General features: G+C 34.6%; 1 protein-coding gene across 1 annotated transcript in view; it reads right to left on the minus strand.

The window, feature by feature from the left end:
* The window catches only part of Kdm3 (Lysine demethylase 3), a 323,142-nt gene that overhangs the window by 249,236 nt on the left and 56,594 nt on the right, over positions 1-17,312 (minus strand). Inside the window, exons 2-3 of the mRNA XM_018503169.1 lie at positions 8,808-9,059; positions 7,386-7,499 (exon numbers count right to left, since the gene is read on the minus strand). Of these exons, the coding sequence (XP_018358671.1) occupies positions 7,386-7,499; positions 8,808-9,059 (366 nt within the window). The remainder of the gene's footprint in view (positions 1-7,385; positions 7,500-8,807; positions 9,060-17,312) is intronic.

A 17,312-nucleotide genomic window follows, 5' to 3' on the forward strand; every position in this document is an offset into this window, starting at 1 on the left:
GCTCGTCGTGAACGCGATTCACGAGGCACTTTGCATGGAGTTCCAATGCGGGTCAATTCCTTTCTTTCATATACTTATTCTTCTCTCTTTGATTTCGAGATAATTCAAAAATTTAATTTATTACGTAATCAACAAGAATAAATAATAAAGAAACAGAGTTATAATAATTTATAGAAATTTGTTGGCAGAGATAAAGCTCCGTCGCATTTGATACAGAAATAGCCTCTAAAGATTTATCGAGCAGTCTGTAAATGAAAAAAAATCACGGATGACTACGACGACCTCGTGGCAGGAGGCTCTACGATTCGACCAGATTTGATGATATAAACTTAACTTCGGTCTCAACCGTTATTATCTTATGTCCGCTGTGGTCTGTATATTTTGCCCAACTTTTTCCTGGTTATTCTTGGAGCCTTCATTATGCCAGTGAATCGAACGAAATAAATGCTAGAAAGATGGAAAAGCAGCTTCACGCGATCAAAGAGAACGGCGTAATTACACGAATAATAATTGCTTTGTAGGATTGGAAATATGACGTACATCTCGAACTCGATGTATTTTGCAAATTGATATCCCTATCGTTAATATGTAAAGTACAACGTAAACTTTGCAGACTGCTAAGCATTATAATTAAAATTACGTCAGTCTTATTATGCTCTTCACAAAGTCCTCACATCCCACGAAACTTTTTACAGAGTTATAAAAAACATTCATTAAAAATATATCAGTTTTTACTCGTTTTGCTCTCACTAATGACGTATTGCAAAAATGTCATGGGTTTCAGATTCGAAAACTTCGTTTTCTTTCATTAAAAATTATCCAATTTTATGTTTTTCTCATCCCCAGAAATAGAATGTAAAATCTTATAAGGAAAATACTACATGATTGAAGAGCTGTCTTAACAATCATATTATATTTGCGAAAGTTAAGCGAGATATTAGTTTAGATAAAAGTTTTCTTAGACCTGTGTATATAACATGCAACATGCGTTTAGATAAATGTCCAGTATCTCTAACATCCCGAAATTATCGTCTAAATTATCTCTTCGTGCGAGATTGGTACACGCTATTGTACACGTGTTCGTGCACATAGCATAATTTCTCGCGATTTTCTCATCCATCATAAACGAAAGTGCTTGCAAATAACTATCAACCATCGTCCTTACAGTCGTTCGTATCCATTGTAAAATCGTTCCCTGCAAACTCAGAAGAAGTTTTTTTTGTGCGAGAGGCACAATCAATAGAAAATTTTCGCGTAACATATGGCATTTATGGAGAGACACTCGTCAAGAGCAGTTCGCAAAACGTATTTTTCGTTCATCAAGCCGTTATCGTCGTTAAACGTCGATATCGAGTCGAGAAATAACGTTTGTCTGGACACGTCGCGCACCAATTATAACGTGGAAATGAACGACTAGGATTGGTCTCGGGGTCAACGAGATTATCTGTCGGCCGTTGAATTATTCGTACGCACGATAATTCGATTTGGGGATGTCATTCGGCACGGGAACGAGAGAAACGGTATCCTTATTTATGGATTACGACCCCACGTTATGGATTGCTTGCTCCAAAAGATCGTTTCCAGAGGTTTTCTCTCGTTCAAAGCGAGTCAACTAAATCCCATCTCCGATCGTATTCTCGTAATTTCAATCCTCTCCACGAATGCGATGCAATTTTCAAGCAAAACTTCGTCCACGATAACATGCACGACCTTCTACATATGTATAATATACTACTTTCTTACAAAGTTCTTGAGCTAAATTAAATAACATTGAAACGAGCATTGTCTTCCTCATAATAAATTTCGCAGCTTGCGTATGATATATCTCTCTCTCGTAAAAAATATTTATTTATTTCATTTAAATTCAAAAAATTATTTTACTCAAGTAAAAAAAATTTGATGTTTGTCTTCATTTCTTAAAAACTCTGTTTTTACCTCACTAATTATTTTTCATCGCTATAAGAAATAGAAAAGTGTATACTTCGAAAAATTAAAAGAAATTGAAATACTACTGTCTCCACAATCACACTTTATAAAAAAATTAAAATAAATTAATATTATGAAAGCTCTTAATCGTTGATAATATATTCGTATCAATATATACAGATTGCATTTTGGAAATATTGTATAACTATATATATATTTTTATTATACATTACATAATTTAATACTCAGAAAAATATAAAAAATATAAAACATGTGATTTATAAATACAAAATATATTATCTATAATATCGTTTTTTGCTTGTAACATTATCTTCAGAGACTTTTGTTTTTGGTAATATACTTATTACATATTTCATAATACATTTCCTTTATATCGTACAGATTTTAATATTAATAAAAATTGTCTGTGCGCTTCTTTTTGAGCGAATTCTCCAATTATTAAGCAAATACCTCTCGAAATGAAAATTATCGGTCGGAAAATCACGACCCACACTAATGTCGACTGTTATCGTTCTATCACGCGCCGCGGGTACTCGTTAGCAGTTGCTGGCGCGGCAGCTAATTAATTAAGGAGTTCCTTAATTAAGAACGCGTCCGCCATTAATCGCGATGCGTTCACCGTACAATCACGGAACCAAAGCACCGACAGATAAAATGACTATGGGCAGGTGACTGTCGTAAAGTTTAAATTGAAGGCGCACAGACAGATACACGTGTACCGTTTTTGTGTACTCGCGCAATAAAATTACTCGCGTGCAATTATTTTTTACATCGGCGTCTGTATCTATTCGATAAAATTTAGTCAATAATGAACATGTCAACTCCGATATTACTCGATATAATAACTCTGCCAGTCTCTTACCGCTACGATACTTAATCGTTTTCGTATTTAAACTTTCCCAATGGCCGATACACGCACAGCAGGTAGGTTATAACATCATTTATAAACGGAACTGTTTCGTAACTAGGTATTACATGGGTATAAGCTCAGTTTGTAGAAAGTTAAGCTTTGAAGCATCAAGCCCTTGGGATAGTAAAATATCTGAGAATATTTTAATAACAGATTCCTCAAGTTCAAATATATTGATATTTTTTAATTCGAAACATAAAACTGATAATTTATTATAAAGCTTGCAAAACTTATAATTTTGTTGTAAAAATATTATACATAAGTTCTATTAACCTTCTGAGGACCGGCATGTTTTTGATCGACTTTTTTATTTTAAGGGCTAGAACTTTTTTATCAATGTCAGGGGGTTGAGTGGCAAAATAGATGGCGCCAGTGTCGAATTCCTAAAGGGGTCTCCGGTCTTCTACAGGTTAAGAATAATGCACACCCACCAGATTACGAGCCAAAGTCATACAAAAATTCTTGGCCGATAAGTTTTAATATTTAGCTTATAATTTAGAGAGAGAGAGAGAGAGAGAGAGAGAGAGAGAGAGAGAGAGAGAGAGAGAGAGAGAGAACGATTGAACGCACTCACAATCAGTAAACACTGGTATTACAGCTATCGTAATGAATTAAACCGTCAAACCTTGTACTCATTTTATTGCATTGTTAGGTGAAATCGTAAACTATATATATTATAATTCGAAATATATTCACTTTTACACTCAAATAAAATCAATATACAACGACTTTAATAAATACGCAGTAGTGCCCTCAACTGCATTCACTATTAGTGTGCTATTTCGCCAACTCAATGTAAATTAAAATAAATCATTCAAGATTTTATTAAGATAAGGCAATAGACTTCTTAATTATTTTACATAATTCTTTTATGTACAGATTCTCGCGACATTTCAAACATCAGTTCGTGCGTTTAGATGCGAACAGTATTAATCGTCAAAGTAAAAGGAATAACATATATTTCTCTACCAGTGATCTTTCAGGTAAGATTCCGAGGATCGCGTGAGGGGAGACCGAAGGTATAACGCAGTGCCGTCACACTTGGCTAAGGACCGTTAGACAGAACGGGAATACGTTGGCGCCTCATCTTGGCCGCTCTCCAACGTTCTCCGATGATCGTACGCGCGAGTTACTGATGCGAGTCGCTAAACTAATACTTAACAGTTGACGTCGGCAGCAAGTAAAAACAGCCGTATGGGTACGGGACCTTTTCTTAACAAGTTATATAATGCAGTTCTAAAATCTACTCTCTAATGAAGATTTCCTTTCATTAGACCATCCTCTAGATATATATAGAAAAAAACTCTAGATTAAGAAAAGTCTTTAGAAAATGAAAATATATGTATATTGTTCCTTTGATTTTTTTAACTTCTAAGGACCTACAGTTTTTTCTTAGTCAGTTCTAAATTCACTGCTCTTAAACCGTGAGTGACTCTAAAACAAAATTTATAAAATAATTTATACTATTACTGCCAATGCATATAAATATTTAATCTTCCATCTGCAATCATATTGTTACTCTCTCTGTCCAGTCTAAGTGTTATTACTATTCTAGGCTTTCAAAAAAGTAGAAAAATCAAGATTAATTTTCAATGTATCTATTACATTACTAAGTTTTTTAGCAAAATATTTCAGTAAAGGAACCTAGATCTCTTTTATCTCGAAAAAATTTGAAAGTAAAATTTTGCTTATATCAAAAAAGATCCAGACGGATGGTTAATATTCGCGAGATGTAAAGTGCGGTAGCATTCGTTCATGGCACCTACGGCAACGAGAGCAAAGCGAAAGCGACGTCGCGCGCAAGGGCACGCATGTTAGGTACTTATGCGATGCAACGGGGAGAAAAAATCTCGTCGCATTTATAGTTCAGGGTCAGCTCACTCGCGCGCAACTTTGCCCCCCGGACGAATTTGGCCCCTTGCACCATTTCTTCGCTCCTTTTGTACACACACACTTATATATCTTTTTTTCCTTTTGCATTTAACCGCTGATTTACTCCTTTTCTCGACGAGCGCGCCGGTCCGCAGTAAAGTTGAAAGAAAAGATCTACAGCTGTTTGAAAGAGATTTGTTGTTCAAATTAGGATCAATTTACAACCACAAAAAGAATTCAGAGTGACGATATATATAGCTTCATGAATAATTTTGTCAAACCACAATAAATAATTAAAACTGAGATTGTTTTGAGTTTATTATAAAAGTCAGCGTCAAATATTGTCTCAATTTAAGATGTTAAATTCGATCGATTTAAGATGTTAAATTTCAATCAAAAGGCTGAAAAAATGCAATTTGTCTTGCATTGTTATAACATACAAGATTTCTCAGGGTATCCTTAATGCACAAGTTACGAAGATGATACGTCTTGTTTGAGATGGACTAATAAGTCGCACGTGGCAGGATAAAGGGCGGATTTGAAAGGTGAGACACACCTGAACCTGACCGCCGGACTGAAAGTTCTCGCCGCACGTAAACGACTTACAACGTATACCGTCGCCGAAGCGGGAAAAAGTTTTAACGGTAAAAGTTTCCCGGTAGTTTAATTACTTGGAAACAATTCCACCTCGCTCAACTCTTCCTACCCTAACAGAAACGCGGCAACTTTCGAAGTTGCCGCACGCACACACACAAAAACGTGCACGCGCACTGTTCTTTCACCCTCGCGAAGAGGGATCGGTCTGATCGATTTATTATCTCGGTCGAGTGGCTCGTATTTCCCTATCTGGGAGCTTCCCCAAGCTCGACAAGAGCGCGGAAGTTTCTGCATGCTCATTCATTACAACTGCCTCAAACTAATCATCGAAGGTCAAAAACTAATACCGGAATTTGCTTATCACATTCGTAATTAGCACATTAACTCCCACATTCGTGTCGGAAAATTTCATCGATTTAATTTCTCTTTTTAATGAATAACCGATAAATTGGATTAAATAAGCAAATAAATGCAAAAAAAAAAGAAACAGGAAAACGCGTTATTTGATAATTTGTTCGTAAAGTTTAGTTCGAAATATTCATGATGAGATAAATAAAATGATAAAAACAGCCAGTTATAAAAAAAAGTATAACATTGCATGTAAAATTTCTATTGTTGATAAAATAGCAATATGTTAACAAATAAATTTAAACAATTGTAAAGAACGTATCGAATTGTATTAAATTCTTTTGCTTTTACAATTTACTTTCTAGCTCCACATGTAACCTCCAACATTTGCCCTAAATAATTAAGACATATATCTTCCCATTAATAAGTTTCTCCAATTTCGTTCGTTATCGGGAAAGAATAAAATTTTCAGTTCAGAGAGGAATAATCCGCGAAAAGTTCTGTCACGCTCGCGAACATAACTCCTGCACACACGCGAAAGTGAAACGGGAACTCGAGTCAAAGTTCGGCTGCTCCTTCCACCTGGTAAGTTCGGTCGAAGCTCTTCCGCGTAGCTCTTAAGAGAAGTTGGACAACAAGCCCCTCCGTGAAAGATTACTTACAGCAGCGGTACGACTCAGGAGAGAAGAAGAGATGCGCGCTCTCGCATTCGCATCCGTTGCCCTGGAGGGGTGTCGGATGCGCCAATGGCGCCGGAACTTGTTCTCTAACTAAGTTCCTAGCGAGGCCCTAACGAAGTAAGTTTCCAGTCGTAAAGCGGAAGTGGCCGCTGTGACGCGCTATACCACGTTCGCCGACCGAACTCGCTCCGCTCGCGGGCTCTTAATCGTTTTCGGGATCCTTTATCGTATCTCGCGCGTGAAATGTGCAGGACACCGCAACGGCGAGGAAATTAGGAGGGAAACGAGATAACGGATTGCGTCAATGTACCTTGGTCAGCGAAAATTATCACCGTACTTCTCGTCACGCGCACGAGTTTTATGCTTTTACGTTTTCTTCACAACCCATATTCACAAAGCACGTGAACAGCTAATTAAAGAATATTGTTGGATCATCAATTCTTTCTGCTAAACAAAAATGTTACCTTCGTCACACGTTAAACTTTCATAAAGCATGAAAAATATCAAATTAATACCGTATTAACTATAAATAATAATCGTTTAAAATTAATATGAAGAAAAGTAAAATTGATATAAGTAATAAATATATTGAAGCAAATTGATAACTGTGAGGATAATCAACCACACACAATTAGGTCATTCGTACCCTACATGTTGCTTTTCTTCAAAAAACTAGGAGAATCCAGGATATACAATGTTTTTAATACACAACTTTACAAATGCCTTCTAAAAATGTTAAAATATATATAATAATTACTTAACAATATTTGTTAAAGTAATGAAAATTAACTCAAGACACAAATAACCTATTACGTGTGGTAAAGTATAATAGCAAAAAAACTTGTATTAAAAGTTAAACATTAACGCTATGTTAGTATTTGTTTACAAACATAATTTATCACTTTACATGGATTACAGAGTAATTACGGAGTCAAAGATCATTCGTCATATTATGATGACGTTACAGCTGATATCTTCGATAGAGAGCGGTTGATTTTAAATAATAGGAATAACTAAAATTTGTGACTTACAGTGAACGGCTTCAGCTTGGAGTATTCGACGAAGTCCAGTTTGCGATCTTGCATAAATTCGATCGGCATGGCGTCCTCGTGCAACTCGGCGCGTGCCACGAGAGGATAAAAAGTCTAAAAATAAACACGCAATTTTCGATTATATGTATAACTATTCCAGTTGAAATAACATTTTAATCCAATCCATCCAAGCAGCATATTTTTATCGTTCAACGTGCGCATGCTGCATTTAACTAATTCCATTTACATTAAAACGTTTTAAAAAGCTGGATATCATTTTGAAAGACATAATATAATAATAAAATTTACGCCAGAGCATTTTTAAAGAACGATATTTAATTCATTTATTTAATGAGTGATTATACTTTAATTTTACATAAATTAATTTTAACGAATTAATTAAAAATTACAATCAATTTTGCAGAATAAAAATGAAATTAGCTTATGGCATATTCAAATAAGAATTATTTTGAAAATATATTTATATTTTACAAAATGGAATATAAATATTATAATTTCTTTGTATATAGATAATAGTTTTAATCTGATGACATCAGATATTAAATAAAAATTGATTATTATCTACATGTAAAAGGAATAGAAATAAAGATATTGACAATTACAGCAATGATATTTCAGTAATATTTATACAACGTGGCATTCAGACCTTTTAATATTTCTTTACAAAAAACTGCAAAGGAGGCAAAAATTTTAAATATATAAACGTAATTATTTTTGCGTAGTTGAATTTTCACAAAATGATTAAGCTTATTCAATCGAAGCATTAAAATTTTAATCAGAAAAAGAGCGCCGAGCCAATGGAATGCGACAGTCCGTTTTGTAGCGGTTGAATTGTGCCGATGTAAAATTTATTCAACGGACTGGAGAATTGAGTATTTCATTAATTAACCACGAACTGATTAATATTCGAATAGTATCACGAGCATTTCTCAATTATCATCGTTAAAATATGAGAGATCTGCATTAAAAATGGTAAATCGTGACAGTTTCTGTGTATAATTCGAAGGAAATCACACATGACAGATTACTGCCGCATTCAGGCGTGAATATTGTATCATATAATATTTAAACCGTGGTAAAAATATTCTTTTAACGGTATATCGTATAATTTCTATAATCTACATTTCTAAACAAGGCAGGAAAGTTCTGTAATTAATAATGCAATTAACAAAAAGAAAGAACTTGTTTTTCGTTTTCGAGTTATATTTAGTGGATATTTGAAGAGGAGTATCTCTCTTTATTTTTTTTTTACAATCTAATTTGGAAACTATTCAACCAATAATGAGAAATCACTGATACAAAAAATATTGATATTTTTTTTTAGAGAAAATAAAACAAGATTATCCAAGGATTCGTAAATACATTCATGAAAAATATACACAATTTATTTATACAACTTACAAGAGCTGGCCAAGCAACGGTGTCGGCGACCGCCGTGGCGCCTCTGAGCGATTTCCCGTTAATGCGGTGCTGATGGTGGTTATTGTTCGCGTGATTATGATGATCGATGGGGATGAGACTGGCGTGCCTGGGGTCAGGTCGTTCAGCCCAATAGAGACCTCTTTCAATGAGAAAGAAGGAAAATACGGCATCCCTATGTGGTGACAGCCACTCCCTCCTTTGCCATTCCACGTCGTCGTACTCTACGAGGATCTACAAGCACATATAATCGAACGCTTACATTAATTGCATTATACGTAATATAATAAAAAGACTATATATAGGTGAGAAATTTCGAAAAGAGACAAAGCTCAAGAAACAAAGCTTTGTGACGGTTCAGCTCTGAACGAAAGTGAACTGATAATATAACTTTGAAATAAATCAATGTATCCATATATTTTTTCCTTGTTAAAATAATTAATATCTTAATTAATATTTTGCAGCTGATATATAATATAGAGGCTACATATCTTTGTGAGAGACGTAATATAAAAACCATTTTGCGAATAATCCCTTTAATTAAACAGCATTACGAGAACAATTTTCTGCTTAGCTATTTTTTTAAGTTGTAACATAACAATGTACCCTGTCCGTTGTTAATTAGAGACTTTCAAAATAACAAGGTGCTACATAATGAAATGAAATCTGTGTAGGTTCTACTTATTCCACGGAATCATGAGGGGTTAAGGATTAAACCATTCTCGACAACGAGCGGTTATCATGCGAACGATGCACGGGGCGGGACCTTTTCAGCTATCCACGTAACAACCACCCAGTTAATTATCAGAGCCTATTATCGTGATATTCATGCACGCTTATCGAGTCTCTCGTTCGCGTTCCTCCAGAAACGCACGCAACGAATTTGAGCGTCGATGGTGAAATTGTCTCGACTATACCGTACATATATTTACACAGAGAGAATGAGAGAGCGCGAGAGAGAGAGAGAGAGAGGATGGTATATGGAAATGGTGCAATTAATATGTATTATTCATAACCTCTGGCCTGGAGCAGAAAGTGCTGGCTGCTAGGATAACGAGAGGGGGTCATGGAAGCGGGATGTAGCAGGATCCGCACGCTCGGTTTACTCTCGGGCTTTGTCAACGCGACCGGGATTCGGTCGGAGAGCCGATTTATCGAATCAAATGACGGATAGTCATTCTGTATTCTATGGCCTCTGCGAAAGTGCACGCTCTACTTTAGTTTAAAATTAAATAAATGTTTACTTCTTTCCGATTTTCTTCAAATTTAATAACATAAAGTGTATATTTACATCAAAATTTTACAAGCTGGACTTCTATTAAACTTTTCGCTCGTAAAATAATTCAAAAATAAAATATCAGCGCCATTATCACGCAGAACTTCTAAAGCTTGAAATAATCCCCATCTTCAACTATTTAAGGTAGTATAATTATATTATCAATAATAAGATTTTTTATTCGGATCGACAAGAATTAAACACTAAGTATCAGCATATTTAGGCCTATGACGGTCAAAACTAGATCTTTTTTGCCTAAATAATTCCTAATGAACTATCTATATCCTATCTGGTATATGTACATGCATATATATCGTATTTTTGTAGTTATTCATACTGCGTGTCGAAATTTTTCCGGACTTCATCTAACGCAATTAAACTACTGCAATAATATCACAAGTTAAATTAAATTGACAATGTGTTGAAATAAATTTATTGCGAAAAATATTACCTCGGCCGGGACTTGAACCCGGATCTCTTGTATTCCGTACGAGCGTCCTAAGCCATTAGACCACCGAGGCCTTTATAATTATATTATATTAATATAAATATAATATAATATAGTATAATTATATTATATTAATAAAATTATACAATACGTCGAGATATCACAAAATGTTTGCGCGGTTTACATAGATGAGAAAGATCCTTTTCGTGTACAGATCGACACAAGAATGTATGCGTATTATATTTATAGAATACTTCGCATCCGGTTTTAGATTCCCTCGGAATATCATGCAACCCTCTCGCCTGTCTGGCACACTGGGGTCATCGTAATCGTAAGGGGAGAGCGTGACTCGGTGCGGTCACGATGCGTCAGCCAATTAATTGATAAATCAGCATTTATGGGCGAAACGTGCTCGTCAAAATCGTCACACCGTGACCGCAAATACTCAATTCGATGTTTGGCCAAAACATGTATAATTTACAGCGTGTTGTAATTATATTGTATATAAGATTAAGATTAAGAGATAAACGATGGAACATGTCAAAAGTTTGAAATATGAGAGAAAAGATGATTTGTAAAAATGTAAAGAAGAGAATACATTGAATATATAAAACGAAACCAATAAAAATTACATATCAGCAAATTCTGCAAATATATATAATAATAAAGACGTGCGATGACTCAATTTATGGACGTCGGTAATATATCTAATAATAATTGTGTAACTACCTATTAACGCATCGATCGATGGCGCTTTATCCTTTTACAATCGAAAGAAACGGCGTGGTGCATAAATTTGCATTTGTATGACTGCAGGAAATTAATTGATGTGTCTGGAAATGGCGGGTTGGTCATACTCCGACTATCGGCACCGTGGCACATCGTTGGCATCAATAATAATTCGCGGCCGTTATTAATCGAACGCGTAAGAAACGCGAGATGAGGTACGAGCAAGGCGCGGTTTCCGGGTACGCGAGTGGAGCGTGACGGCGCATAATTGCGAAACGTTAATCGGTTAATTAATAAGTAAATATCTACGGGGCGCAACGGCCGTTAATAATAGGCGAGGGAAGCGCCACGTAAACGATACACGGATGATTAATAATAACGCGATATCGCGCTCGCTCGAGCCCGTTCGCTCGCACTAGATGCGTTTAATGGCGCTGCTGCTGGCACGCAATTCGAATCGCGGGGGTATTCGACACCGGCGGGGTTATGTCAGGAATTGTAATCCGTTTTCGCAGGAATCTCTCTTCTATATTTCCGTGTCCCGCGTGTTCGGATTACCCGCGCATCGGGGATGCCGCCCGAACGACGTAATCCAAGGCGCGACGAATTCCTTCCCAGTTTATCAAGAATTCGCGTTCGACGAAGCGTGTTGCAAATATTAATGGCGATCTGAAAAATCGCGAGAATCGCTGTAGCATGAGAATTTCGAGAGTCCTATTAGGTATCACTTTCATTCTTTCGCCAGAATTTGATATAAATAGTGTTATATGTATTGGTCTTGTCACATAATTCTATATTGAATATTTTTTTACAATATAAAATAATATTCTTAGTATAAAACTGTTCACAATTTTGCGAAATCGGACAATAATTTTTTGTTGCAAAACGTGGTATCTTGATCATTACGAAAATACAGTTTATTATATTTTCATTTTTCTTTAAATTGGGTTCGTTTAAAAACTATTTTAAAAAACATTAACTACTACTTTATATTTAATTTAATTCTGACTACTCTGTAGCAATTTAGTAAATTATTGCAATGTAAAAAAAATGAGGGTAATTACCCTCCCTCTTATTAAATTTACTATAAATTATTAAATTATGTAATAATTTAGTCAATTTTTTTAGAAAACTGAAGAAAGAGAATAATCAATATAGTCGATTGAATTAATAATGACTGGATAATTGCCTTCATTTCTTTCAAACAGTGAAATTTACTTCAATCAATTCTCCCTGAAGATATTATATAATTAAAGGAGAAGTGCTGATTAATATGATTCATATAAGATACACTCCAGTAAGTACTCTATAGCAATAATCGATGACAACAGGAAAAATTCATCCTTCCTTTCTCTAGCATGGCGAAATGGACTTTAACAATTTGCTGACAATATTAAATAAATTAAGTAGAAGTACAGTTTATACAACTCGTCAGAAGAAATTTCGTAAGAAATCAAGAATATACTGTTTTTGAGAGAAGCAACTTGACAGAATAATCAGATTTCGAATGATCAGAACGAATCATCTCACAACACATAATACGAATCCCAGAACTGTCTAGAGTATGAAAACTATCCCAGAATGCAAAAGCGATCTCTCGCCCATTCGTATCCCAGACAGTCCCGGAGGGTGGTAATATTCCCGGTATCAAGGCTGGTTTTAACCCCTGGTTTCGGGGGACGCTCACCAGGTGGCGATATCTCTCGGAGCGGAGGACCATAATGGCCGCCAAGGCCATCACGCTCCGCCTCTGGTGAACGCCAAGCACCGCCCAGATGGTTTCCCGGGTAACCATCCTGATCGGCCATTTTGCCATCGCGACCTACCACAACCTTCTCCTACGACCATGGACGAATGGTCTCCCTCCACTGGTTCTGACCCCCTTCCAGCTCTAAGCACCATTCTGTCCCCCCTCGTCCCTTTTCGTGTCCCCACTACCAGACAGCTCCCAGTGTGGCACCAGACTCGCGCTTGTTTCAGACGGAGATCAGGAACTGGGCGGCTTCGTTTCACTAATCATCGTCTACTGATAAGATACTCGATAATTAGCTATAATAATAATAACTAAGAGAGAGAGAGAGAGAGAGAGCTCGTATGCAAAAAAATTTTAAAATAGTCAGATTATGAATCTTAGAGAAAATATGTTTGATTAAATATGTACAAAGAGAAGAGAGCCTAGTTTCATTTATTCGTAATTAAAATAACTGTTAAAATTATACATTTTGATAAACAAAATCATTGCTATTTTCTAATGTGTCCTCTGAGAATGTTCGCAGTCAATAAATAAATAATGTGAATTTTTTAGCAAAGTAAAATAACATTCTTTGGTCTTGCAAAAATTATAAACATTATTTTAAATAAGTGCTACTTACATACGTATAATATACATTCATTTATTAACGATAAAATTATGATTATCCGTAATGTGTAATATTTCGCTACATACACGTAAATGGCTAACGATGTTAAATGTCGACGTGTAAAAATAAACAAGCTTGCACGCGATTAGTCGCGACGATGATGAAAACGTTTTATTATTGCTTACATCGAGACTTGGATAGGAGGAAAAAGAGGTGCGACAGAATTTTATTATATGCTTCGTGATGTGAAATCCCTTAAGAGAACTCAGCCTCCAATACCGAGAAAATATAGCACGGTTATAAAGAAAAGAAACAGACGTTAATCTGTGACATAAACTAGCTAAAATATAGAAATTTCAATTATTGTCTTTTAAATTAGTATACTGGAATCTATTTAAGAAAAATAAACTTTTTCAAAAAATGCAACAACATTAACAGAAAAATTATTATTAAGATAAAATTCTTGATACATCTACGTCATATCTTTTTCGTTGTATTTATTATAATGTATTTTTACCTTTTTTACTAAATTTATTAAATTAAAGATTTCGGATTTTACAATTAAATTATATAAAGTTTATTTTCGAATGAGCCATGTCATGTCAATTGATAGCATTTTATCGCTTATTGATCGTTTCGAAGAGAATGGACGTTCGTTTTGACGTTTAATGGCATATTTTGACGAGACGTCGCATATATTAAATATAAACAGAGTGTTATTATTAGAATTTTGTTATCATTTATGATAAAATTTAAACACTTAGACATTTCTTTCTAGCTTCAATTTAATTCCTGATTTGCTCGAATTATAAAATCATATTTAGAGATATCGCATTTGAAAAAATTGGCACAAATAAGAGAGTTCTAAAACGACGAAACCGTCGGAACTGTCCCTCACTGATTTTGATGGATTTTAGATATATTGTGAAAAATATATTATATTTAAAAGAAATATTAAACCCATATATTTTTTGTCTCCTTTTCTCAAGATTTCCAGAAATCTAACAATCGTCGAAAATGACAGATTTTTTCATTTTCAGCAAATATCTTCGAAACTATAAAAAAAAAAAACTTAATACGAAAATTTTACGGCATCTTATATTCTTAATAACAGTGTATTCATATTTTTCGAAAACCTTGAAAATAAAAAATCCATTATTTTTTTGTTGTTTTGATAACTAAAAATTGAAATAAATTGATAAAAAAAATGTAGACCTCTATCTGATATTTTTTTATATTTTACAACATATCAAAAGCTTGTCAAAATCGGTGAGTTGTGGTTCCCTTATTAGTATTAAATACGATTTGATTATTATTATTATACTGTACTATGATAAAACACGCACGTTAATAATTATAATTAATTATATTATTCGTATTAGACTGACGAGAATAAATCATTTAGAATTCAAGAGAAATAATACTATTTTTTGTCAAAGCGGATGTTAGTACTTTAAGTATTTCAGTATGAATTTATACATATTCAATTCTGCAACCTGCGCACTGAATCTTTTCCAGTCTTGAAACGCAATCATAAATAGAACTAGACTAGTAATATCACGTATTAAATTGACAAGCAATTTAATAATTTTTGATGTTTATAAGCATTAGAAGGATATTGATAATTTTGTTATTATAAACATTTTAATAACTGTAAATAAGTTATTGCGAAAAATATTATCTCACGGCTGGGGTGATATTTTTTGCAATTTGCAATAAATTATTTATAGTTTCTAAAATGTTTAATACACTAGAAAAGATTTTAGCGCATATAGTTTGTAAAATATGTATATATAAATTCGTATTGAAATACTTAAGTATTTATTTACTAAATATTTTTATATTAAGATCCGCTTTAACCGAAAACATAATTATTTCTCTTAATTGAGTAAGATAATGTTTTAATTTATAGATCGATTCTAAAATCCTATTAGTCTCATGTTATCTGCTTTACAGAAAAACATTACGAAAGGCGCACTATATATAAATATAAAAGAAAAATAATTTTTTTACTCAATATTAATATCATTCTAAGGAATCTTAATCGATAAAAAGAGGTTTCAATTGAAAGAAGAGCCGTTTCGCAGCTGTATCTTGAAAGGTTTATAGGTCTACGGGGATGACGCGCGACCTTGTTCATAGCGACATCGATTTTTCATTTTGGCCTCGTTGGCCGCAAACATGGGAACGGAATATACGAATGCCAACTATCCAAGCGGGGGTTTCAGCACAGAAGAGAAAGAAAAGAAGAGAGAACGAGAGAAAGAAAGAGAGCGCGCACGTCAATATCCTGTCAAGCGCCGTGCGCGTGCACATATCGATACGGCCGGCCGGCTTCCTGTTATTTCGCCGGCCTTGTTCGCCGGTCGTAACAACGCGCCGTTCCGATTCAATATTCGATCCGCGGGGGACGCGATGACGTAAGTCGCGTCTCTCGTTTCTGCACACACATACATACATCCGCGACCTGCTCCCCGTGCTGCCTGTCGCGAAACGCGATTTCCCTTCTCACTGCGCGAGAGAATTCGCAGTGGAAACAGCGCGCGCTTGTCAGGCGCGCGTGAAGTAAACTTTCCCTCGACTGTCGCATCCTGTCAGGCTAAAACGACGATTTCGGGTGAATCCGCACGCGACTCCCTGCTGTCGATCATTCCTGACATGAGGTGAATCGCGTCGGACTCGGGTTAAAGAGTCTTCATTTACCGCTCATTAAATTTCTTTTGTTGCGCTATTAAACTCATGGTCCATCCGCAATTAAACTGCAGCTCAGTGAGTTTATTCATAGACACTTGATTAGAATTTTTTACCCTTACCATTCCTACCTACATAAAAAATAATCTTTCTCGTCCATTTCGAATAAGTGCTATTATTTATGCAAAAAAGTATCTCTGTAATTTATAATTAAGATATCAATGATTTCGATAATACCCGAATATATAATTTAATGTTTATTTATACAAATAATTTCTTAAATATGAAAAGAAATCAATTATTCGCTCAACACGCACTCTCTAAAAAAATTAGTATGTTGTACACTCAAAGAAAAATTATATTTAAATTAAAGAAATCGTTTCTTTCATTAATTTTTTTAAATTGAAGTGAAAATACCTTTGAGAGAGGGAAAATAAAAATTTACTTGATTTCAAGAAATAACGTTTAAATCAAAGAAAAATTTATTTGATTTCAAGATGTGACGTTCAAATTAAAGAAACTATTCTTTTAACCGTCTAGCAATGCACAACTTTTATTTTTATTCAAACAAATTTTTTTTACTCGAAGAAACTTTTCTCTGGGTGTAATTCAATACTATTTTTTTTTAAATTAAAATAAAAAATAAGTAATCTAACTCGCGATATCGATCTGCATAATTCAACGATAAGTCACACCACACAGTCTGTGCAGAATGTACAGATCTGAATTGAATCTGCAAAAAATCATAACCTCTAAAAGTGAATCAGTGTATTATTAGTGAAAAACAGTAAATATTCGCTGATGATTGCATCAGTTATAAGTGTAGCACTGAAGTCGGTAAATAATACACTGATTCATTTTTACAGAGTAACACTTTCATATCTTTATAACGAAACATATCACATTCGCTTTCACGAATTCTTCGAAATAAAATATATTTATACTTATATACTATATTTATACTTCCAATTTTTTATTCCGTT

Source organism: Trachymyrmex cornetzi, unplaced genomic scaffold (assembly GCF_001594075.2).
Source record: "Trachymyrmex cornetzi isolate Tcor2-1 unplaced genomic scaffold, Tcor1.1 scaffold156, whole genome shotgun sequence".
Lineage (NCBI taxonomy): Eukaryota > Metazoa > Arthropoda > Insecta > Hymenoptera > Formicidae > Trachymyrmex > Trachymyrmex cornetzi.